Source organism: Globicephala melas, chromosome 3 (genome assembly GCF_963455315.2).
Source record: "Globicephala melas chromosome 3, mGloMel1.2, whole genome shotgun sequence".
NCBI lineage: Eukaryota > Metazoa > Chordata > Mammalia > Artiodactyla > Delphinidae > Globicephala > Globicephala melas.
The window spans coordinates 72279774-72304866 of record NC_083316.1 but is presented as its reverse complement, the minus strand read 5'-3'; the positions used below and the strand labels follow the sequence as shown (position 1 = coordinate 72304866).

Sequence of the window (25093 nt, the reverse complement as noted above, 5' to 3'; positions counted from 1 at the left end):
TCACTAATCATTAGAGAAATGCAAATCAAAACTACAATAGGTATCAACTCACACCAGTCAGAATGGCCAACATCAAAAAATCTACAAACAATAAATGCTAGAGAGGGTGTGGAGAAAAGGAACCCTCTTGCACTGTTGGTGGGAATGTAAATTGATACAGCCACTATGGAGAACAGTATGGAGGTTCCTCGAAAAACTAAAAATAGAACTACCATACGACCCAGCAATCCCACTACTGAGCATATACCCTGAGAAAACCGTACTTCAAAAAGAGTCATACACCACGATGTTCATTGCAGCTCTATTTACAATAGCCAGGACATGGAAGCAACCTAAATGTCCATCAACAGATGTATGGATAAAGAAGATGTGGTACATATATACAATGGAATATTACTCAGCCATTAAAAGAAACGAAATTGAGTTATTTGTAGTGAGGTGGATGGACCTTGAGACTGTCATACAGAGTGAAGTAAGTCAGAAAGAGAAAAACAAATACCATATGCTAACACACACACACACACACACACACACACACACACACACACACACACACACACACACATATATATATATATGGAATCTAAAAAAAAAAAGAAGGTTCTGAAGAACCTAGGGGTAGAACAGGAATAAAGATGCAGATATAGAGAACGGACTTGAGGACCCAGGGAGTAGGAAGGGTAAGCTGGGATGACGTGTGAGAGTGGCATGGACATATAAACACTACCAAATGTAAAACAGATAGCTAGTAGGAAGCAGCCGCATAGCACAGGGAGATCAGCTCGGTGCTTTGCGTCCACCTAGAGGGGTGGGATAGGGAGGGTGGGAGGGAGACACAAGTGGGAGGAGATATGGGGATATATGCGTATGTATAGCTGATTCACTTTGTTATACAGCAGAAACTAACACACCATTGTAAAGCAATTATACTCCAATAAAGGTGTAAAAAAAAAAGAAAAGAAAACTTCTCAGGATCTAACATCAAGATAACTCAAAACATACCTTCAGTTTTTATCAAAAATATGTTCTACTCTCCACAGGATTTTACAAATATATAAAAAGACAATGCCTGAAGAATATGTCTGTATTCAGAACAATGTATTTAATTAATAATACTAATTATTTAAATAAAACTTCAAAACCCTCACCTAGGCAAACAAAAATTAGAAAATCCTTACCTGATGATAGCAGTACCATTATATTTTGCCGTGGGTTCCCCAATGAGGACGTGCCTAGATGATGGAGCTATCCCAACTTCTCCTGACACTCCCTTATCTCCTCGAATGATTATTGATGCGCTACCTGAGTTGAAGATGATATATACACCACTTATGTAGAAAACAAATGGATTCACTTAGTACATGCCTGGCAATGTTCTAAGGACTTTACATATACTAATCTTGTGAGTTAGTCCTCATGACAATCATATAAGTTATCCTCATTTTACCAGCGCAGACATTTAAGCACATAGAGGCATTGAAGACACTAAGGCAAATGACTTGCCCAAGATCACGTTTTAATGAAAGGGATAAAGTGGGCAGTACTTCCACTATCGCTCCCATGATAAGTAAGTACTCTTCTACCATGTGCATTAATCCACTTCTACCATTTTGTAGCTCACTGAAATGGGTTATGTGGCTGTATATATTAGCTATGTAGCAAAAACTAGAATTCTTGGGGGCCCTTTTTTATTTTTAATTTTCTGACTCTGCCATTTGCTTCTAAGTGTTCCTACTAAAATTGAAATAAAAACCATATCAAGTAATTTGAGTATTCATATCATAATTTAGCAGTAACTTAAACAGAATTGTTTGCAGAAGCACACATAAAGGATTGGATTACTATACTATCACTTTCTTTGGCAATGGATTAATGGGATCAAGAGTGGTTTGTCAAGTGCAAGTATATCACAGTTAGAAATATATTATGAATCTTTTATATTAACAAATGATTTACCTTGATCCACTGGTATATTCTTGTTCTTGCGTCTAATTAGTGTATATAATATCAACCCTGACTTTTAACACAATGTAGACAACTGAGCTGACTTAAGACTTATGGAAGAATATAATGCAAAGATATGATTCCCTCAAATGCGTGCTGGAAGTACTCTATATATAAATACAAAAGGAATAACTACCCTAGGTGATTTCATAGGTGACAGTACACAATACTCTACAATTCTGTGAATTTCTTTAGCCACGGAATTCTGCTTCTTTGACCACGAACCCTTGCATGGGATGAAGTTCTTGATGGCAAAAAAGGACATGCAACAGTAACTAAGCTTTCATATCAAAGTTGCTGGGCCATTTTTTATGGTTATTACTATTTGTACTATAATGAAACCATTTTAGATCCAGTAATCCTTTCTCTCCAGACCGAAGAAACAAATTTTCACATGGACCACAGGCAAGTGAGAATTATGATGCCTGTTTCTGAAATGTCAAAATCTAAGTAATTACTTTCTGATCAAAATAGGCAATAGATAGGCTGAAAGAGACATAATAAGATGCTAAGTTTTAAAATAACATTTTATTAGAAAAGTAACGTGATCATTGTAAGTAGGTGTAGAAAATATAGGTAATCAAAAACAACTATCAACATTTCAAATAAATAATTCCAAACATGTTTATGACATGCACGTGACAAAAACGGGATTACACTGAACATGTTGTTACAAAGCCTATTTTATTAATGTAACAATTATCCATGTAATGAAGTGTTCTTAATTTTAATGTAAGTAAGGCTTTTTCTGCCACATTTTTTGAATAGTTGCATAGTATTCTGTTACATTTAACCAGTCTCCTACTGTAGGATCATTTAAGAAGCTTTCATATTTTACTTTATAAACACTGCTAAAACAAACATCTTTTTCTTTTAAAAAATCACACAGCTAAGTAGTATGAAGTCTTTGGCATATGACCTTACCAACATTGGGTATGGTAATTTTAGCTTTAAAAAGTCTTTAGCTGTTATACAAGTAGGAAATAACATCTTTATGATTTAGAAAATGTTTTAGGAATTATAAAAACTAATACTACCTATCTTTGTAACTATTGAGTATCTGGTTACATTTTTCTAAAAATCTACTTTTTTTCCAAAAATGTCGATTTCTCTTACCTTTTATTGGAGATATTTCTACCTCATCAACTGGTACCAGCTGAATGGTGAAACTCCTGTCCTCCTCCAACATGGAGTCTTGAAGTGTGTGCAACACAATGGTCTTCTGGAACTCAGTCTACATCAAATGAGGAGGAATAACACATTTTCCAGATTGACCGAAGTTTTGAATTCTCATTAGCAGAATAACATTTATGTTCATAAGCATTTTTTAAAGTGTGTCCTTTCTGTGCCCTAGAATTATGAGTTTCTGCTAGAGAGAATTACTATGTAAAAATTAGCTCTGAGCATAAATCCAATTAAGGTTCGTAATAGGAAAAAGGGGGGGAAATGTTAACACAACTTTTAAATTTCCTGAAAATTTTCAACCATTCAAAGTTCGATCACTTAGAATTAAATGGTCATAGCATGACGTAAATAGATGAACGTCATAGGTTTAATACTTATAAAGGTTATCTTTCTACTACCCATTTTTACTCCTTGCCCTCTACCCACTCCTGCTTCCTTCCCATTCCTTCCATAGGTGTTGATCTCAAGCATTTTCACTATTATTCCTTCCCTCTCTTGGCTTAAACTTAGCTCAGTAATTTCTTGGAACATGGGCTAAGTTTTCAGTCTAGGCTGGAAGAGAAAGAATAAGGAAAAGCAAATATATAGAAGACAACCAGCTTAATACTTCGAGACATAACCGTGACAGAAATCACTTTTATCTTCACCGCCTCCTCCGTATACTGATAAAAAACCCTCAAATTTGTCCTATGCATCACTGATTAATTTTCTATAGTTTGAATTCTGCCGTTTATTGCTTCTTATGTACATCTTAGTTCCGCAATCGCATCTCTTCTTTGAGATTTTTATTATTAAAAGCATTATTCTAATCTCTTCACTCAAGCTGTCCTCTCTTCATAAGAGTCCTTTTTTTATATTTTACAGTAACTGTACTTCTTAAAAATTTTACAAGAGCTGCTAGGAAAATGTATACTTCCTGCCTCAGACCTTATTAAATGCACTCATGGAAAATCTATAGTTCCTGGGATGCAATTAATCACTCCCATCCCTTTTACTCTCTGCACATTGTCAATTAGCGGCTCTGAACTATATGCTTAGGTACAAAGCCATTTGTTAGAATGGAGACGTAGGTATGTCAGTAGCTGAGTATACAAGAACAGTAAAGCTATTATGCAGAGGTACATGGAACGCACCAGGTTGGTAAGCAAAGAACAAGACGGAGAGGGTCAAGTCCAGGGTGACCCATAAACTCACCCCTCCTGATACAGTACTCTGAACAAGGATGGCCTTATTCCCTGGGGTAAAAGATCAGACTATTTGCCATTTTGGTACAGATATCCTGCTCAACATCAGAAAATCTTTCTAATCATCTGGGAAGTAGATCTAGTAACTGGGAAATGACTGCTCATTATTACTATGGAAAATCTTTACAGAAATTTCAAAGTAATTTCTAAATTCTTCTCATGACAAATGAGAAGTTTATAGAGGTTTAGGGCATGCAACCGAAATGTTTCTTGAGGCACTGCATATCAGAACCTAAGAAATGAGTGGATGAAATATCTGTGCCATCTGGCTTGAGATCTTTAATTCTATTAGAGTAACCAACACCTCAAAAATGGTGGCAGAATGTCTAAGTGGCAAATGGATTGCCAGAGGGCATCACCGATTAATTTATTCATCACCTATTAGAAAACTGAATGAAAAAAAAGTATTTGCTTTTGTGTTGTTTGGTGTTGAAAGCTCTGATAAAAGGTCAATAGACTCAAAAAAAAATAGATTGACCATGTTTCATTGGGATCATCTTACCTTTACATGTTTGGCCAAATTTCTTTTAGAAAACCACCTTGGGGACCTTCTAGTCTCCTATTTAATTTTTTAAATTCTATTTCGTTTACAGAAATTCATCTGCTTAGACTTTCTATATCTACTATTTACCTATTAGAGTCAATTTCATATAGATATTTACATTCATTTGTCTAGATATGTACAAAGTAATCTCTTAAAATTTTATACTTTCTCTTTTAATGGTTCTTTCTTGCTTGTTCTTATTTTGTGAAGTTATTTTTTGTTGCTTTTAAAAAAACTTATTCATCATGTTTTCTGGTTTTTAACTAATTTCCTTTTGCTTTCGTTTTTACTAATTTAGGAAAGATTTATGAAAACATGAAAGCAAAAACCATAAAAGATTGATAAATCTGGACTCTCCAGTTTCTTCTCTTTGGTCTATTTGTCTATCCCAGAGCCAATATCATACTGTCACATTTACCTGTGCTACATGTTATCTTAAGTTTAGTTAGGAAGGAGCACCCTCCATTCTTCTTTGTGAGTTTCTGAAACTATTCTTGGTCTTTTGCATTTCCATATGGATTTAAGAATCAGCCTGACAATTCTCTTCCACCTCTCCATCCCTCCTTCCAGGAAAAAAAGAGTTCAGAGTTTGATAGATAAATGCTCCTTGGTTCTGGTTACACTGCATTCACAGTGAAACTCTGTGCTCAGATTAACTGGGAGGAAGGTACAGCCTGTATTCCCTCCGAGAGGCTCTGTGTTCCACATTTCAGAGCCTGAAGTTCTGTGGGTAAGACGCTGCCACTGGATCATTTTAAGTAGGGGGTGGCATAACAAGATCTTCCTTATAGAAAAATAACCCTACTCAGTGGCACGGATACTGGACAGAAAAGGGAAAAGACATGGAGTGGGAATATCAGTTAAAAGACCATCCAAGGAAAGATGGTGGAGGCTCGGATTGTCACAGCCATGACAGAGTATGAGAACAGAAAGGGTATTTAAAACGGAAAAGTGACTAAACTCAGCTGTCAAATATATGCAAGAGTTACAGAATGGGTAGAGATGGGGATGACACCCACATGTCCGGCTCAGTTGACTGGTTTTGCCCTCAATCAGGGGAGGATATGTCAAGAAAAGAGCAGTTTTAAGGGTGGGATGTAAGTAGTGCCTGAAATAAATTTCAGACATCTTGGGGTGGTGTGTGTGTGTGTGTGTGTGTGTGTGTGTGTGTGTGTGTGTGTGTGTGTGTGAGATTTTTCTCCACGGTGCATATGATTTCAAAAAATTCAGAAAATCAAACAAAGACAAATTAGAGAAAAACTACAGGAGTCCTGATGACGATCATACCTCATCAAAATGAAGTGTCCCATTCAAAGGACTGAGGTCGTCTTTAGCCATCTCATCTATGGTCCACTGAAGTCGGATGGCTCCTTTTCCTCCTGGGGACCGGACAACTGTCAATGTCACATATGAATCAGGGTCATCAGACAAAAGGGATTCATCAACCATTACCTGAAAAAAAGAAAATCCAGTAAGGTTAAAAAAAAAAAAAAAAAAGAGTGAAAAGCAGCAGGAAGAACAAACAGAATCTCATTTCTCTTCTCAATGATGGCAATTTTTGAATTTAGAACTCTAATCACAGCATGTTACAATCATGTGGCAGAAAAAAAATGTTTCACCAAATCCCATTCCCTTTTTGCCCTAGACACTCAGCTACTTGGCATTTCCTAGCCCCTTCTTCAATTAGGTGGAGCTTGTGACTGAATTCTGGCCAAAATAATTCAGGCAGAAGTGAAGTATGCTAATCATTGTCTGGCCATCAACTTCACACAATCTTCCACATTCCCTCTTTCTCCATTTGCTGGATGACTAGAGGAGGACAGAGTCACAGATGGAGAGACTCTGGTGCCTGAGATGCCAGTTGGAGAAGAGGTGTCCATAAGACCCCAACTAGGAACAGTGATGTAGGACTTTTGCATAAAGAAGAAATAAACTCTTATTAGATTAAGAAACTGAGATTTGGGGGTTCTTTTACGGCAGTCAGGCTCCCCACATAATACAGACCTAATATGAATTACACATATTGACTCTGTGAAGCAAAGTCCAAACTGAGCCTATACTATGCACTTGTTATGTAAATACAAAAATATAACACAATGCTTTCCATTTTCAAGAAAGACACTTAACGAGTGTATAATTCACTCTTGTTGGGTTTTTATTTCATGAGATTTTTGCCTTGGTGCCAAGAGTAGGGATTTGGAGCCAACCGATATTTGTTGAGCTTCTATTATGTGTCAGTTCTTGCACATACTTTATCTTATTTAAGCCTCACAAAAACTCTAAGAAAGCTGAGGAGCACAGATATACATGTATTTGGAGAAAAGGAGCCTGCGATTTAGTTCAGATGTTGACTCCACACGCAGTGCTGTTCAAAGCACTCCTCAGACACCAGAAATATCAAGTAAGAAAAAAGCAAAGTGAGAAAGAAAAAAAATCCATTATAAACAAACTGCGTATATAAGTCCTTTTCGTTTCCATAGATAATAATATTCTAGTTTCAGTTTCACAAGCATATTTCCAGGAGTCTCTGCGATTCCCAGTGATTTGGTATACTCAGCACATTTCCCTGTGAGAAGCTTATTAATTTTGACAGATTAATACCAATAATCCTTTCTCAGTGTTCTTCAGTTCTGAATATAATCTGTCTCACCACATAATGCTACCAGAATGTTCACTATGTGCACAATATTGTGTATCTTAGATACAGGTTAAAAGATAAACTCCAAGTTATCAAGAGCTATCGGCTATAAGAAAGATAGGATACAAGGAAAGTAGCCACAAAGGGTTGAGCCACAAGCTACTACTAATACTATCAACAATTAAAACAGCAATTGACACCTATTGAGGGTAAAGCCCAATTATATGTGCTTTACATGTATCAACTCACTCCTCACAACAAGGGTTTGGGTACCTTAAATCTTACTTTTAGACTATAAGACAAGTTGGAAATCTGAGGCTATTACAATAAGACAGTAGTTCCCAGATCAAGGATGCACTAAAGTTATTGCAGTAAGGTTTACGACAGCAGTTAAGATAAAATGAATAAACAGAAATTATTTATGGATAGTAGCATAACTCCTTCATTTTCTCAAAAGGTGAGAGAAACCTGTAAATATACCATCCAATGGCTAAGTCCAAAAGTGTGACAAAGTTAAAAGCAAAAACATTATTATAACATTTCATCAGTTGGAGGTTGGACTACTTAAACCCTGAACCTTTTATTTAACCTCAGAAGGTAACAGAGAATACATTTTTAGTACATTTAGTACATTTTATAAAAATAAATTACATACTCGTATATATTAAAATATTTCTCTGCATATATGCAAAGAAGGCCTGGATGGAAATATGACAAAATACTAACGATATCTATCTTAGAACAATAATATTATGGGTACTTTTATACTTTTCTTTATACATTTTGTATTTTCCAGACTTTTTAGGTTGCCTAGAAAACATTCACAGCTACTCTTTTGTGAATCTACCACTCTTTACATTTATTTCTGCTCATTCCTTTCTCAAGGAAGAAAAAGAGTCTCAAATAGGCTACAGCAGTAGAAGGGTTCTGTTCCTTTTATAGTTTCCATTTTCTTATGAAGTTGAAATTTCAATGATCAAATAATTAGGCAATTATTAGGGTTTATCTAAATTTTGGAGCATCTAGGAAGCCCAGCCCTGATATGCAAGTTGCAGGTCTAGCCTTGCATCCACTGAACAGTAAAGACAATAGGCATTAGACAATTTGCTATTATTTAAAATGATCTATGGTGAATTACTGATTACCTATAAGTGATTAAATAAAGGGAATGGTGACAAAGGAGCCAGAAAAGTTGCTGTGTCTATCGAAATTATCTAAATATTTGTATGATTATTTCATCTTGAAATTTCCTTTGAAAGGTAAAGTCATAATGATGATGATATAATCATTATGTCATAATAATTATGATATAGTTTATAGCACCTCATTGTATAGTTAAGGTAGAGAGATAATTTTGTACTAGCCAAAGCTTTTTTTTCTCTCTCAGGGGAGAGAATATTAATAATAATATTTAGGCTCACTCTTGCAGGTCTTAGAAGTAGGCAGCCCATGAGAAGTAAGAGGGGAGAGAGAGAAGAAATACATAGAAACACAGGAGCTGGGGCGACTGTAGTGTTTTGTTCAGTATAAATCAAGATAGAGGGCCTGAAAGGTGGGGAATATAAATCCCTCCTCAGCTAAATCCATTCCTGGGGTGTAAAACTGGAGCATGACAGAATCCTGCCTTGTAACCAGGATGGCAGTCTGGTAGCAGAGCCGGTACAGAACAGAATGTATAGACAAAAAGTACCTCATAGTCTATTACACCCCTTTGTAACTGCCTGATGTTAAGAGCTCTCACTATTACAAAACTGTGTGCACAGGTTAGCAGATTGGCCCCTAATTCAATAGCCAACTCAAAAGAGCCTTGAGAAAAGAACTGTAAGTAAAGAGTAATGCAGAGTATTTTTTTTTTTAAAAAAAGAAAAAGACCTTTCTACTATAAATTACATGAAAAATTAGTTTAGGGGAAGGCACCCCCCCCCCTTCCTGATATATTTCACTTACAGTCTTTTCTTCAAATCCAAACACTCCAAATGGAGAATCATTCTGTGGAATAACAACAGTTACCACAACGTCTTCTCCAAGTCTGCCACCTCCAGCCACCCTGATTAAGGAAATATTGAATATCTCCATGAGTTCAAATTCAGCATCATCAATTATGGTGATTTCTATCACTGCGATAACCTATAAAAGAAAAGAAGGAAAGAAGGAAAAGAGGGAGGGAGAGAAGGAAAAAGGGAGGGAGAGAGGCAGAGAGGGTAAAATGTAATAGCAGTTTTTGATCGCATATATTTTAACTTTTTAGTTGAAACTTAGAAACACAGTACCAAAGAAAAAAGCAGGAATTTTTGCCTGTGGTGTTCATAATACTATTTAAAAGTCAGGGAATTCCCTGGCAGACCAGTGGTTAGGACTCTGTGCTCTCACTGCTGAGGGCCTGGGTTCAATCCTTGGTCAGGGGACCAAGATCCCAGAAGCCGTGCAGTGTGGCCAAAATTTTTCTATAAAAATTTAAAAATTAAAAAAAAAAAGTCACATATTTATAGTATTTCAAAGTCAAAACTTTTCAGTCTATTGTTTCCAAGATAGAGGAAATTATATATGTAATAAAATATAGGATAATTTATAGATTCAAAAAAACAATGAAGGCTTATTCTTGAAGAAAAATATTTAAAATGTCATGCAGGCTCTAATTACCATTGCACAAACATAAATTTTAGTATACTTAGCATTAATACGACCTGATATAAAATGGTACCGTATAAATTATTACTGTCTTCTGTAACTAGAATAAATCCCTTCGGTTTCAAATTACTGTTCTTATAATGTAGGGAAAAAGGCAGGAAGAAAACCCAAATTTCATGTTTTTAGAACTCTGTGATCAGGAGTTCATTCATCTGTCTGGATCTATGTTACAAGTTTTTATAACTTATAAATGAGTAAAACTTTGGTCCAGCTTGTGATTTCACTATTAGTCATAAAAATATCCCAGCTGTATGTCCATATTTAAAATATTTTCTATATCCCAAAGGGAAATGACACAGACATTTATCAAAAAAAAAAGTTTTCCTATCTAAATCCACCTTTAATATAGTAACAGAGAAAAGTGAGAAATCTGGACGTCACATTCAGAGAAAGAGAAACCTGAACAAAATCAAATGCTAAAATACAAGCTTGTCAAAATGTCTGCACCTCAAATCAGTACTGTAGAACACAGAATACTTTCCCTACAGGATGTTAAATTTAAGAATGATGATGATCCTAAGGGTGCTGCTAAGTGATGGGACTTTAACTTCATGAAAAGAATAAAGTCCTGATAATATAAAGTTGGAAGGTTACTTCAATGAAAAATCAATTTATTTGTTTCTACTTTTAACATGAAAATCTGCATTTCCCCTCCTTTTAGTAGGAAATGTTTTAAAGTCTTAAATTTGTTAAAATCTCATGATTTCAAATATTAACAATAGACCTTTATGTGTAGGAAAATCTAGATCTGTATGATTATCTTTTAGCAGTATTTACTATCCCCCTAACGGCAACTAATAAGTTGATGCACACTGTGCAGATCTGTGCAGGCAAAATCAGACTGCATGTAAACAGATACTGCTATTTGAAGTTACTAACATTTTCATGGTTGTTCACATGCTTTTTCCACTTACTGATTTAAAAATTTATCAAAAATTCTTACATATTGCAAAATGCCCAGTTCACAAGCTTACAATTCTTAAGGAATATTTTGTAATTTTTAAGATTGGTTGGCCCAAATCTAGAATACTGTTTTTCAATTTTTTCCAGTTTTAACTACTTTGTTCCTTTTCTATCATTTTAGTGTTTTTTAATTGTAAAAAAATCTTTGGGTAATAATAAATGTACATAATAATAAATGTCTTTAGTAATAAATGCATACACTTCTACTGCAAATCCTAAAAAAAAATTATATTTATAATCATTAAGAAACAAATAGAATATAAGAACCTAAAGTTCATAGGAATAGTCTAGTTCATCAGGCAGTATTTTATACATTCTTAGGCACTTCCAAGCCAGTTATTATCATTTTATAACTTCTATTTAAAATAGAGTAAGGTGGGGAATTTCAGAGAGGGTAAGATTCTTGCCTATTTATATTCTCTTCCCATGTCCATTAAAAAATTATACATTAACTAACGATACCTCTGTTGGCTTGACATGGAAATTTAGAATTTAATACATTCAGCAATCACTACTGCACATTCATTTGGTGGATGCCTATAAAATGTTTCAAGTACAACCAAAAAATGTTAATATGTCTGTAACTAGCATACTTGTCTATCTGCAAATTCAAGAATCCCGTGAGATGGCTTAAAGTCTTCCAGGCCAGCACTGTCCAGTGTTGCTTTCCAATAAACAGTTACTGCCCCAAAGCTTCCAGCCAGCCGGACTACAGCAACTTGAAGAATGTTCAGGGGTGGAGGTACCTCATAGGCAGTAATAACTCCACCAACATCCTTTAAATAAAGAATATAAGTTAAAATGCAAGACAAAAGTAACTCATGTAAGTCATCACTTTCTAAACTTATTATTTCTACTATTAGTTCTTATACTTCACTCTTCAAAGTAGAAATCAATAGTTGACTATAAGTATGCATATTCGGTCTTCAGAACTCTTACATTTAAATGTAATGTAAATAAACTTGCTTAATCCTTTGTTCTAGCTCAAAGAGAACTAAGAATTAGTCTATAAGAAAAACTTCAAGATGGGTATTTATTAATACCTACAAGAAAAGTCAATTATTTTTCAGAAAATATATGATACTGGCCAAATCAGCAGATACAAGCTTTTGTTATTACTATAAATGTGTGAAAGTTCCTCTCACTCTGGTAACATGAAAATTAAAAATTCCTCTGGGATCATCATTTTCTTCAATCATTATCTCAACTATTTCCATCCCAGGCCTCCGCACACTTGGCTGTCCTGCAGAGAAGTCAGAGTTCACCAGGTACACCTCAGTGATGTTGACAATAAACCCTTCCTCCAGCTCAGGGGCATCATCCTGGGGGTAAGGAACAGGGGGAGGGGAGAGAGATGGTGTTTTATTTTTTTTAATATATTTGATTTGCATTGGAAATACAATATTTTTCAGTAAAGAATGACTGTCCACAGGCACGGGCAGCTCTACCACACATATAAAAAAAGATTCCTTTTTATATTTTAGTACATCCCCACTGACAACTTCAGAATCTTAGGGGATATTCAAGCTTATTGGTGATGTTTCAATGGAAGCCACATACTCATGAGCAAGTAAAATAATTCTTTAAAAGTATCTATCCTACAATTTTGATCACATCCTACTGAATATGTTTTACATATATAACATCCCCTCAATTTAGGAGAAACTGGTAAATGCTACATACATCTTAAAAAGTGAAAGCTCTGGACTTGTAAATCTAATTATAATCCTATATTTTAATTAACTTTTTAAAAATTGTTACCTCATTTTTCAATAGGTAATAAAAAATTTCAAAAGAATGATAATGAATATATGTAGGACTATAATATATAAATACAATATTTAATTATATATTAGTGATAATACTATTAACAAATTTCAGTTTCTTGGGCATCACTACAGACGTATATACACATTCTCTTTAGACGAAGGAGAGAAAGAGAGTGAGAGCACTAAAACCAGATCTAAACCGCATCTGAAGACTAATCTTAATTCAAGTGATTGCATCATGGAATGAAAACACTGTCCTGTAAAAGCAATAATAAAAATAACCAGATTAACTTGGGTATTTTATTCATTCAATCATTAGTTGAAAACAACTAACAAAGCAACAGAATAGAGGATCCAACCAGACACATAATCAATCCAGATTCAATGCTTCAAAGTTCATTCAAACAATATTCCAGTTCACAAATAAATATAAACAATTAATACACTTGTTATTTTATCTTTCAGTTATTAAATAGTCATTCATTATTAAATATTAGGGTGGGTGGGAGCATTAGAGTACTTGTATCTTTATATTTAAAAGGCACCCTTTTTAAAAATTTTACCTTCAAGAGTATTTTCCTTTATTTTACATCACATTCATTGCAGCCTTAGACTCACCGGCAAAATGGCAACTTTGACATAAGTTTCTTTTATGTTTTCTTTCATTATGATCATTGGTTCTTGTAGCACATAATCTTCATTCTCAGTGGCTTGATTACTGACGTGCAGTAAGAAATTGGGTTTAGCTACCAACTGAATGGCTATGTCTCCAAGTAGTCCTTTATTTCGAACAATTTGTAACTGAAGAGTGGTGATGTTCTCTGTGAGACAGACATGCCTTAAGTAAGTAAGCTTTTCTACTTGCTGTTTATGCTATTCCAAGCACTTAGGATAGAATGTTCTGCACTACCCCTTTCAGACAGGTAAAAAAGAGAGGTAAAACAAAGACAATGTATACTCCCAAGGAGTATTTAGTGTTTTATCCCTTGTCTCCAAAGTTGTGGTGAGAATCACCACACGCTGTTAGCATTATATCCCAGTTCTAAACCCCCACTTCTGGTACTCTAATTCACTCTCCTATGTTGCACATGTCATACACTTTAACAGAAACTGCTGAAAATCTTAGGAAAGTGCATACCTGCTGGTTGAGCAGAGGGGCTAATTATAAATGCCAGGAAGATTCTTTGAAAATGAAAAATTAAGCACACAGAGTCATCATTTAATAACTAATCATTAGAAGAAGAGCAATTTCGTTCTTACAGCAAAGGTGGCTATCACAAAGCTCAAAGTATTTCCCAGCACATATTTTTTATTTCATTTCTTAGATTTTTAAAATTTAGTTTGCTATATAAATGAAAAAAATGCTTGTCAATTTCCCTACCAGTCTGTGAATTTCTAATGACGAAATACCGTGTCTTTGTTTCCAGAACACATAGCACAATTTCTGGTACTTACTAGGTGCTTCAAAAATGACTGTTGAATGGATAAATGAACAGATCATTTTATTTTAAGATTACTCTTTCTATTCCGATATGTACAGATATATAAAGACCTAGATGCATAATTACACGTCATTTTTTTCCATCAACTATTTAAATAAAAGGTCCTTGAAAGATGTCCATGTTCCTATCTGAAAATTTTAGAGCCTTCGCATATTCTTAATACATATATATTATATATAACCTTTTATTCAAATAAGTCAAATGACCTTTATCTATAAAAATCTATTTATTCTACAGTTGATAAGAATAGTCATTTAGACAAAGATGTCAACACTAAGCTCAAAGGAAACAGGAAAAGAGGCACTGATCACTTATGCTTCACAGAAAAAATATTATTCTAATTACTGCTTTGGGTTTAATAATTAACACCTCGAGTACCACATGCATTTCTCTGTGCTGCTCATTGTTTTCTATAACTATTGAAAATCTATAGCGGAGAAATCTGAGTGAGGAAAGAGAACAGATATATCAAAAATGAAAAAGAGAAAGTAAAATAAAACCCAAACACTTCTACTATAATGATTTACTAAAATATTATTATTTCTATTATGACAGTAATGTCTCAAAAAGTAAAAGTACGGCTTCCCTGGTGGCGCAGTGGTTGTGAGTCCGCCTGCCGATGCAGGGGACACGGGTTCGAGCCCTGGTCCGGGAAGATCCCACATGCCGCGGAGCGGTTGGGCCCGTGAGCCATGGCCGCTGAGCCTGCGCGTCCAGAGCCTGTGCTCCGCAACGGGAGAGGCCACAACAGTGAGAGGCCCGCGTACCGCAAAAAAAAAAGTAAAAGTAAAAGTATTTCATATAGCCATATCACTGTGTAACGACAGGATCAGAAAATTTAATAGAAACAAACAAAAAGTAAAAAAGGATTGAGTATGACCTGTCAAACTGAAAAATATCATGTAAAAAAAGAAAATTACATCCCTAGTAAATATTAGAATTAAGTCATCCAATAAAACTTACTAGAACCTGAAAAATATTTAACAAGATTTACCTTTAGGCTCTGCTACTCTGACGAAGAGAGACTCGGCATGCCAGCCCACCGAGCCATAGGGCGAGTCATTGGGCAGAGTGGTTATCACAGACTTGCTTCTTTTCTGATCAATAGTAGCACCTTTTGATGGGTCCTCAACCCCTTCTGTGATAATACGGATGAGTGTTACAATCACAATCTCTGACAACTCTGGTAGGTCATCAGCAAGAACAGTCAGAGTAATTGTAGACAGTGCCTGGCCTTCAGAAAATGAAATCTAAAATTTTAAAGAAAGAAGATTTTATTTATATTCTACTTATCACTGTGCAGTAAGAACACCAAAAGGTTAGATTATCTTTTAATATCGACCATATCTTAAATAATGAGATATTTAAGCAACATAATATGATCCTACAAATCAATCAAATGCCTTTCACATGAGAAGTAGAAGATTGTTAGGAAAAAGAAAAAGTAAACCACTACTAAAACTCAGCTAATAAAACATGTAGCCAAACTGTCCTATCCTGAAACCTACCTTCTTAATAAAATATTGAGTACATACTCTTTCTGGAAATTTAAGCCCTGGATACCATATATAAAAATCTAAAAACATAAAAGAAGGTGGCATATAGTTTAAACATTTTTCTCTACAAAACTTTTGCTAGGAGTGCTACTTCCACTTCCCTCACCTAAACTCTGAATAGATGTATTATTTAACAATGAATCAATCAAAATAGAAATAGAGAGAGAAAGATAGGCAGAGATACAAATCAGAGTCTCTCTCTCCTCCTGGGTCTCCACTGTCTGAAGAGTCAAGCCTAAATTTGCTAAAAAGCATCTGAAGTCCTTTCTGATAGGGCTTCTGTCTTCTTGAATGTCATTTCCCTTTTTTCCCCATTTCAGACTTTATTCTCTAGTAATAGGGATACATACTATTTAAAACAATTCAAACTAGCATTACAGGCCTATTTTGCTGACACTCATCTCTCTACCTAAAGAAGGCACTTCAGGATATAAACTCAAGAGCTTTATTAATAAAATCAAGAGTCAGAAAACTACTGCCCTTTGGTCAAATCCATTTTTTATAAATTAAGCTTTATTGGAAAACAGAAAAGGTCATTTGATAACATCGCTGCCCTTGTGCTACAAGGGCAAAGCTGATAGCTGGGAAAGAGAACATATAGCCCTCAATGTCTAAAATATTTACTATCTGGCCCTTTACAGAACTTACTGACCTTTGGATAAGATAATTCTCTTCCAAAATACACTCCAGGGCTTCCCTGGTGGCGCAGTGGTTAAGAATCTGCCTGCCAATGCAGGGGACACGGGTTCGAGCCCTGGTCTGGGAAGATCCCACATGCCGCGGAGCAACTAAGCCCGTGTGCCACAACTACTGAGCCTGCGCTCTAGAGCCCGTGAGCCACAACTACTGAGCCTGTGTGCCACAACTACTGAAGCCCACGCACCTAGAGCTCATGCTCCGCAACAAGAGGAGCCACCACAATGAGAAGCCCGCACACTGCAACGAAGAGTAGCCCCTGCTCGCCACAACTAGAGAAAGCCCATGCACAGCAACAAAGACCCAACACAGCCAAAAATAAATACATAAATTAAAAAAAAATACAGTCCATACCTAAGATATTATTGTGTATTTAAATTAGAAATCATTTTAATCATGCTTATATAAGAAATATTAATTGGGGAAGCATATTATAATTCAGAACACACAGAACCTGAGAGATACAACTTGCAGTTTTGGTAGCTTGAATAAAGTAAATATTCACTGCAATAAAATTTGCCATAATATTCTTCACCCCAGGTTATGCCTCAACCAAAAAGTGACCAGAAGTCAAGGACAGCTAAAACAGGATGCAACATTATATCCCCTCGCCCCAACTGGAAACAACTCCAGAGGACAAGCTCAGCTCCAAAACTCCCTCATAAACTCCACCTCAGGGACAACTGTCTGTGGATCAACTTCTCCCTCTGCTCATGATTGCCTTCCTCACTTCCTTATACGTGCTCTTCCCAATGAACTTTTGGCCCACAACTCTCAATCTCAGAGTCTATTTATAGGAAACTCAACCTACATCACTCAGCAACTCTGGTCTACTCTTCCATACTTCCTGTTATTTCACTGGACTTGTTCCCGATTTACTGCTTCTATTCTACCCAAATCTCAAAACCACATTTCCAGCCCCAGCTGGATTACTTTTATCTTTCTGACAGCGTAATACATCCATAATCTGGCCAACCAGTGTACTGAATCTCAAAAGGGATGATGTTTTTACAGATAATTTTGGTATTATAGGGAAAAAAGAAGAATCACAACAATAAAACTAACCTTAACTTGTATCCCTCTCTATGGTGATTAGGAGGAATCCAATGCTGACATGGTCAAACTCAAACACTTCACCCACAAGACAGGGTTTGGTCCCATGCATCAAAAGTAACCATAATTTAAAAGTGACTCTCCTATAATTTTGTAAATTACATACCACTCCTGAGGTAGGAAATATATCACTAATACTTCTGTCAGCTTCCCACGCTACAGTTATACGACCATATGTTCCTTTTAAGCGTTCAACGTTCAAGGTTACTAGGCTATCTTGCTCCATTTCCTCCACCTGTTTATATAATGAATTCTGAAAAATACACAGGAAGTCATAAGGGGTTATTTGAAATCATCTAGGCAGACTTTTAGGTCATGCTATTATGCATTTGCAAACTTCACAGTACCAAGCAACATGACATATTATGTTAAAAACAATATTTAAAAAACAGTAATATAGGATGACCATGATTTTTACTTTAAAACATGCGTGTCTGAATAAGTAAAAGACTAAGTTAAAGTAAATGAAAAGGTTAATTTTTATAGGATTTTTTTCCAGGTTCTATATTTTTCAAATTTTCTTCAATAAACATATTATTTTTATACTCAGAAAGCATACACATTTTTAAAAGGAGTATACATAGCATGTAAATAGCTTATACAACAGAAGTGTCACAGAGAGAGTCAGGAGAACAGAGAAATCTTCTTCCTCCCCTATGTTAAGCTCTGGCAATCCCTCTAGGTCTTTGTTTCCTGTTTGTAAAATAAGTGTTTGGTCTATGTGGTCCCCAAGGACCCATCCAAATGTAATGACATCATGAGAAGCAGTGAGCTCTTTCTGATCATTTACAAAAGTCTCTTATCCTTAAATTCATATCCTCTGAAACATTTCTATAGGCTGTGATGTTTCCATGGATGATGTTTCATTCTTAGCTCATGGTCTTTACAACTGTTTTTCCTGCCAGAACGATCCTTTTCCCTCATGTTAGATCCTTACTCTCTTCTTCTCACCTATACTTCTGAGCCTCTTTCCTTTGTTCCAAACTGATTTCTGCCTCTGTGTGACTATAACATTCTTTGTCCAAGGCCTGTAGACTTCTCTTGCCAGCCATTTAATGAATGCTTCCTCAAAATTAATACTCCAAAAACTCTCTTCTTACAATAACTTTTGTTTCTCCATAGGCAATACAGCAAGAACACAGAGTATAAAGATTTTTTAAAATATTTCCAGTAATATTGTTCTCGTCTTTTTACTTACTTTTACTTAATCTAAAAAAAAAGACTCCCCTATTAATTTCTTAAATAAAATTAAGAAATTTCATTTAAGCTTATGTAAGCTTCCAGTTAGAATGCTAACTTGAGTAGATATCCAATCCTATAGCGTTTTACACAGCATTTTAACACATTGCTACAGATGTTACATAGTAGTAAAATCTTGCTCAAGGCAATCACACATTCCTACAGAAAATGCTTTGATTTTAAAATATGCATATAATTTGCTCACAAAAGACAATGCCTTTAAAAAAAGAAAGAAAGAAAATGCTTTTTAAAAAGAGAAGCCTCTCTCAGGCTTCATGCCATCTGTTAACAAGGATTAGTAAAATGAGGATTAATACAGCCAGAAGATATTCAAGAAATTCTCAACATCTAAAGTCCCATCTTGGAACCAGGCTGTCCAGACACGAGAGGCCTGTATTGAGGAATTTTCCTGAACGGATTGAAGAAACCTAGGATACTATATCTATTGGCAAGGATCAGGCCACGGTGACTTCGTGTCTCTAGAACAATTGTGAAACAGGCTTCATAAAGCACGATCTATGCTTAAATAGTTGAGGAACAGAATGTACTCCCCATCTGCAGCACAGCTTCTGGTGAGAAGATGAAGCTGAGCTGCAGAGCATTTGGGTTCTGCCCCAGGAGCCCCAGCTCTGCCCTCCATAGTTGTATGAGATCCTGAGAAGGCCCCGTGAGTCTTCTGTTTCCTCCCCTGCATAATGACAGGCTCACAGGAAGCACCTACAGAGTGCCAGGCACTTGTCTGGTTCAGGGAAAGCTGCGAGGAAATCAGTATGCCAGCTCTCATAGTCTTTAATTCTAGTAGAAAAAGAAACTGGCAATAGACCAATCAGGCCATTGTAAGTGCCAATAAGGAAGATTAAGGTGTAATAAAGAATGATGGTGGGAGTCACAATGTTCAGCAAGAAAAGGCCTTTCTGTAAGATGGCATTTCAGCAGAGAGGAAACAAAGTGAGGAAACAAGTCATGTGAATACCTGGTGGGGAAAGAAGTTGTCTGCTTTCTTTCTAACCCTACCCGCGCAGCTCACATCTTAGAGCTACTCTGTCCTACACAGCAGCTCCTGGCCACATGTGGCTACTGAGCACTTGAAATGTGACTAGTCTTTCACTGTAAAAATGCATACTGGATTCGAAGACAAAATACGGGAAAAAAAGGATGTGAAATATTTCATAAGTAATTTTACATTGATTACATGTTGAAACAATAATATTTCAAATAGATTGGGTTAAATGAAATATAACATGAAAACTGACTTCATCTGTTTCTTTTTACTTTTTTAATAGGGCTTCTAGAAAACTCAGAATTACCCAGGGGCTCATATTATATTTCTATTGGGCAGAGGTGCCTCAGAGGAAGCTGACCTGCCTTTGGCTCCAGAGATGGGACAGAGCGGGTAACAGGGTGACCCTACGATCCTTGCAAGGAGTTGACTCAGGGTATTAGTAAGTCCAATCTTATCCCCCGCAAACTGCTCCTCTTACAGTGGTTGTGTCTTGGTGAAAGGCACATTCCTGTTCCCCATAGCTCTATCATTTGCTGCTGAATTACTGCAATATCCTCCTAGTCTATTTCTGTCCTTGCCCACTTACAATCTAGTCTCAATTCTATGAAGAGAATGTCCTTTAAAAGTGCAAGTTGGGGGCTTCCCTGGTGGCGCAGTGGTTGAGAGTCCGCCTGTCGATGCAGGGGACACGGGTTCGTGCCCCGATCCGGGAAGATCCCACATGCCACGGAGCGGCTGGGCCCGTGAGCCATGGCCGCTGAGCCTGCGCGTCCAGAGCCTGTGCTCCGCAACGGGAGAGGCCACAGCAGTGAGAGGCCCGCGAACCACAAAAAAAAAAAAAAAAAAAAAAAGTGCTAGTTGGATCAAATTTCTCTTTTACCCCAATCTTCCAAAAGCTCCCAGTTTCCCTCAGAGGCCAAATTCATGAAAACACTAAAGGGCCCATGCAGGAAAGAGTTAAGGTAGCAGGCCTGACCGCTATACTTCAAAAGGCCTATGGGGTTCCTTCTTGGCTGATGTCTGGGAACCTGGAATATCGGGAGGGTTCTCACCACCCACAGAACTGATAACCAGCTTCTTGTGCCTGAACTGTTTGTACACACAATGTGGTTGATACTAAACAGTCCGTTTCCTTCTGGGACTCTGGAATTTTGTTCTATGCCAGGTACAGGGTGCCTATGTGATCAGCCCCCAGTTAAAACCTTGAGCGCTGAGTCTCTAATAAGCTTCCTTGGTCAGCAACACTCACATGCGTTATCACAAGTCAACTTGACACTGGGGGGAATTTAAGTGTGTCCTGTGTGACTCCACTGGGAGAGAGGGCACCTGGTTCCCTCTGGAGTTCACCCATGAGCCTTTTCCCTTGGCTGATTGTGCTTTGTAACCTTTCACTCCAATAAATCAAAGACATGAGAAAGACTAAATGTTGATCCTGTGAGTCCTCCTAGCAAGTCATCACAACTGTGGGTGCTGGTGGGGACCCCGACACAGGGCCCTGGCCCTTCATCTCCCCTAGTAACTGGCTTCAGCCACAGTGGCCTTCTCGCTGCACCAGAGGAGCAAGGCTTCACGTCCAGGCCTCTGTCCTTGCTGATGGGTGCCCCTGCCTTGAATGTTCTCCCCTGAGATATGCACAAAACTCCCTCCCTCATCTCCTCCAGGCCTTTGCCCTATGTCACTTGCTCAGCGCAGCCCTCCCTGATTTTTTTGATTTCCCAGCACACAACCTCCACCTCCTCCCTCACTCACCATCTGCCTTCCCTGTCTGTTTCTCCATGGCACTTATTAACATCAGCTATGGTACAGATGTTTCTTTTGTCTTTGCTTATTGTCTGTCTCCCCTTGTCCACTCTAGAATTTAAGGACCAGGAGGATGGAGATTTTTACTGTTTTATTTTCTAACATATCTCTAGTATCTGAAACAGCATCTGGTACATGGAAGGTATTTATTAAATACCTGCTACATGAATGAATAAATGACTGAGTAAGTGGGCCTGTTACCCAGTTCTGGCCAATGAGACATAAGAAGAGGCTTTTGGGAAACTTCTCCCTTACACAGAGAGCCACATAAAGCATCTCTCTCTCTGCAAATGGACATGAACAAGAAAGCAGTAGCCCTAATGATAGCATCAGCTTTCAAACAACAAAGCGAAAGGTTAGCTTTTTGCTGGCAAAATACACAGATGCAAAGAATCTGAGCCATAGTGACACAGCAGAGTATCCAGTCAACCCCAATCCCACCTTCTCTGTGGACACGCCCTAGGTGTTTTAAGTCAGTTTCAGTTCAGTTTTCCTTATCTGCAGAATATTTCAGAGAAAAACACAAGATACCTGCAGCTGTAACTCTAACTAAGAAATCGTGATACATTTTGCAAATAGGACTAAATGATGCAATATGAAGGTTTGTCCTTTTGCTCACTGGTAAAGGAATATGAAGTCTGGGTATGGAAGTCAAACTGGAATAACTGGATAGCTCTCTTTCCTCAGGAGAAAGCATCTCCATGTGTACAATGCACATACAGTTACAAACATCTTTCTCTCTCTTTTTCTTAATACACAGAAGTAACAAAGGCGTAAAAGGACAGTAATATATTTGTAGGTGATGTGCGTGACAAGACACAGTGTGTAGTGTGTATTTGGAATCTGCTTCACCATTACCCTCTAGAAACAAGGATAAGAGCAGAGCCAAACTCCTGGGCCAAGGCCAACTGGTAACATTATAAATTCAATCTTAGGAAAGGAATCAGTACCAAAAAAAAGTTTAAGACAAGTTGACTCAAGGGTCCATTGTGCAAGTCTGTAAATTTCAATCATCAGTAGAATTCACCTTATAATGCAGAGTTCGGAATGAAGCAGGGAAAGGAAGAGAAGAGAGGCTTAAGACACTCACTGAGTGTTGATAGCAGCTAATAAATAAATACAATGAATAAATCATTTGACGTCAAAGTGTGGAATCTTTACCTGAGCAAATCCAACCACTCCATAGGCATCATCATTAGACAGAATAGTTATTTTTACATAACCATTAATACCAATCTCTGCTCCTCCTTTGGGATTTTTAAGCTGAACTCTGAAGTATTCATCTTCCTCTGGAACTGTATCATCAAGGATATTTACCGCTATTATAGCTTCTTTATCTCCAGGTTCAAATATCAATTCACCTGAACTAGCATAAGAAGTATATATAAAATAAGTCAACTACAACAAATTAAAGACATATAAATGGTAGATTAATCATAAAATTCTCATAATACTGATTACTATTAAAAGTTTGCAGAAATCACATTTCGTAAGTAAAATTTTAATCCAAAATGTTCATATATCACTAATTAACTTGGTAGAATAGATATTAGAAATATGGATAATAACTGAACTTCTGGCTTATTAATAGTTCTTGTATTTTGTATAAGCTTCCATCACTAGATAAAGACTCAGAAGTTAGGTACCATATAAAATTATGGTGAGACAAAGACATTCAGCATAAAGTGTTGAACCTACCTAGGAATGAAGTCAGACTGGCTCGAGACATAGGCCAGTTCATATGTGTGTGAGTGGATGGGTCCCGCAAGAGCAATTAAATGCTTGCTTGAATTAAGGGACTTTACTGTAACAGAGGCTGCATCATGAGCAGATGGTGCTTCCAGAATAAAAGAGAATTGATTCAGCTCTGAATTCCAGCAGTAAAGAGCAGACACAGCTTGGCCAACAAGAAGTATGTGGACTAGAGGAAGAAAAGAAAAGGCAGCGAGAATGAAAAGTGAATGTCACCTCACCAGCTCCCCACAGCAAAACCCTCCCACCTCTCAAAGTTCCATTTTGATTGCTGCAGTAAATAAATATGATTCAATTTCTGAAATAACTAGATATAAATAATAATTTTTAAATACTGTGGAAGGTACAAGTCAGCCTGACAGTGTACCCACAATCCACTTGATAAAAAAAAAAAAAATCACTGGATGATAAAACCGAAATGAATTTTGAACTCTTTTGTATTCATCTTAATATTTATTTATTGGATAGCATGGTAGGATATTTTTAAAGTGAAAAAGACTCATAATCCCACCACTAAATGTTTCATTTTTATATTTTCCTTTCCAGTCACCATTCATATGAATTCATAATCGACACAGTCTAAATACAAAAAATCTTAATTAAAAAGCTTAATGCTATATTTATAGTATACATTTTATACATATATATAGCTTTATATTTTGCTATACAGCATTCAGATTTATAATTTTAATATACAGATACTAATCTACAGTTGATTTTTTAAATATATTTAATTATTCCCCTACATTGGACGTTTATTGTTGTATTCTATTTAACTTGTGAATATTAATTAGAGACAGCATTCATCATTTTATTTATTTCCACCTGATAAATTCTTAAAGGTGTCCAAAGGATATTAACAAATTTATGATCTTAGAGTATATTCTGCCAATGCTTTCTGAAATGTTAGTAGGAAAGCATATATTTATATATGCATATATTTATATCTGCAGAAATTAGGAGGGGAAGGGGGCTTACTACTCTGTGTATACCATTAAGCAATCTTCAGACTTAAAACTGGGAAGAAAAGTAGGAAATCATGGAGAAACGTACAAATTCCAATACTTGGAAACACACATTGGAATCTGAAGATATCAAATAAGTTTTACTGGGCATTAAAATAACATGTAGAACCAGAAACCATGAGACTCTTCTAAAATTTTAGCCAACAGGCTGAAATGGAAAATCCCATATCCTTACTCTTAAATATCAAAAACTATTGATAATGTTTACTTATGGTAATTAATTTAAGTACTATTTCAGTTTAGTAAATATTACATAATAAAGATCAAAAAAGATTGTTATTAATAAACTTTCATTTTAAAACTGATCAAACATTTTTCACCAAGTTTTATAAAGTTATATACATTCAGTAAAGAGCAAATTCCTCAGACGAA

The 25093-nt window shown here is 36.4% G+C and overlaps 1 protein-coding gene across 1 annotated transcript in view; it reads right to left on the bottom strand.

Annotated features, from left to right (window-relative positions):
• The window catches only part of ADGRV1 (adhesion G protein-coupled receptor V1), a 564815-nt gene that overhangs the window by 367968 nt on the left and 171754 nt on the right, over positions 1–25093 (bottom strand). Inside the window, exons 52-62 of the mRNA XM_060296007.1 lie at positions 23643–23865; positions 23106–23310; positions 18009–18155; positions 15532–15787; positions 13654–13856; positions 12412–12588; positions 11860–12042; positions 9563–9742; positions 6265–6429; positions 3121–3238; positions 1179–1302 (exon numbers count right to left, since the gene is read on the bottom strand). Of these exons, the coding sequence (XP_060151990.1) occupies positions 1179–1302; positions 3121–3238; positions 6265–6429; positions 9563–9742; positions 11860–12042; positions 12412–12588; positions 13654–13856; positions 15532–15787; positions 18009–18155; positions 23106–23310; positions 23643–23865 (1981 nt within the window). The remainder of the gene's footprint in view (positions 1–1178; positions 1303–3120; positions 3239–6264; positions 6430–9562; positions 9743–11859; positions 12043–12411; positions 12589–13653; positions 13857–15531; positions 15788–18008; positions 18156–23105; positions 23311–23642; positions 23866–25093) is intronic.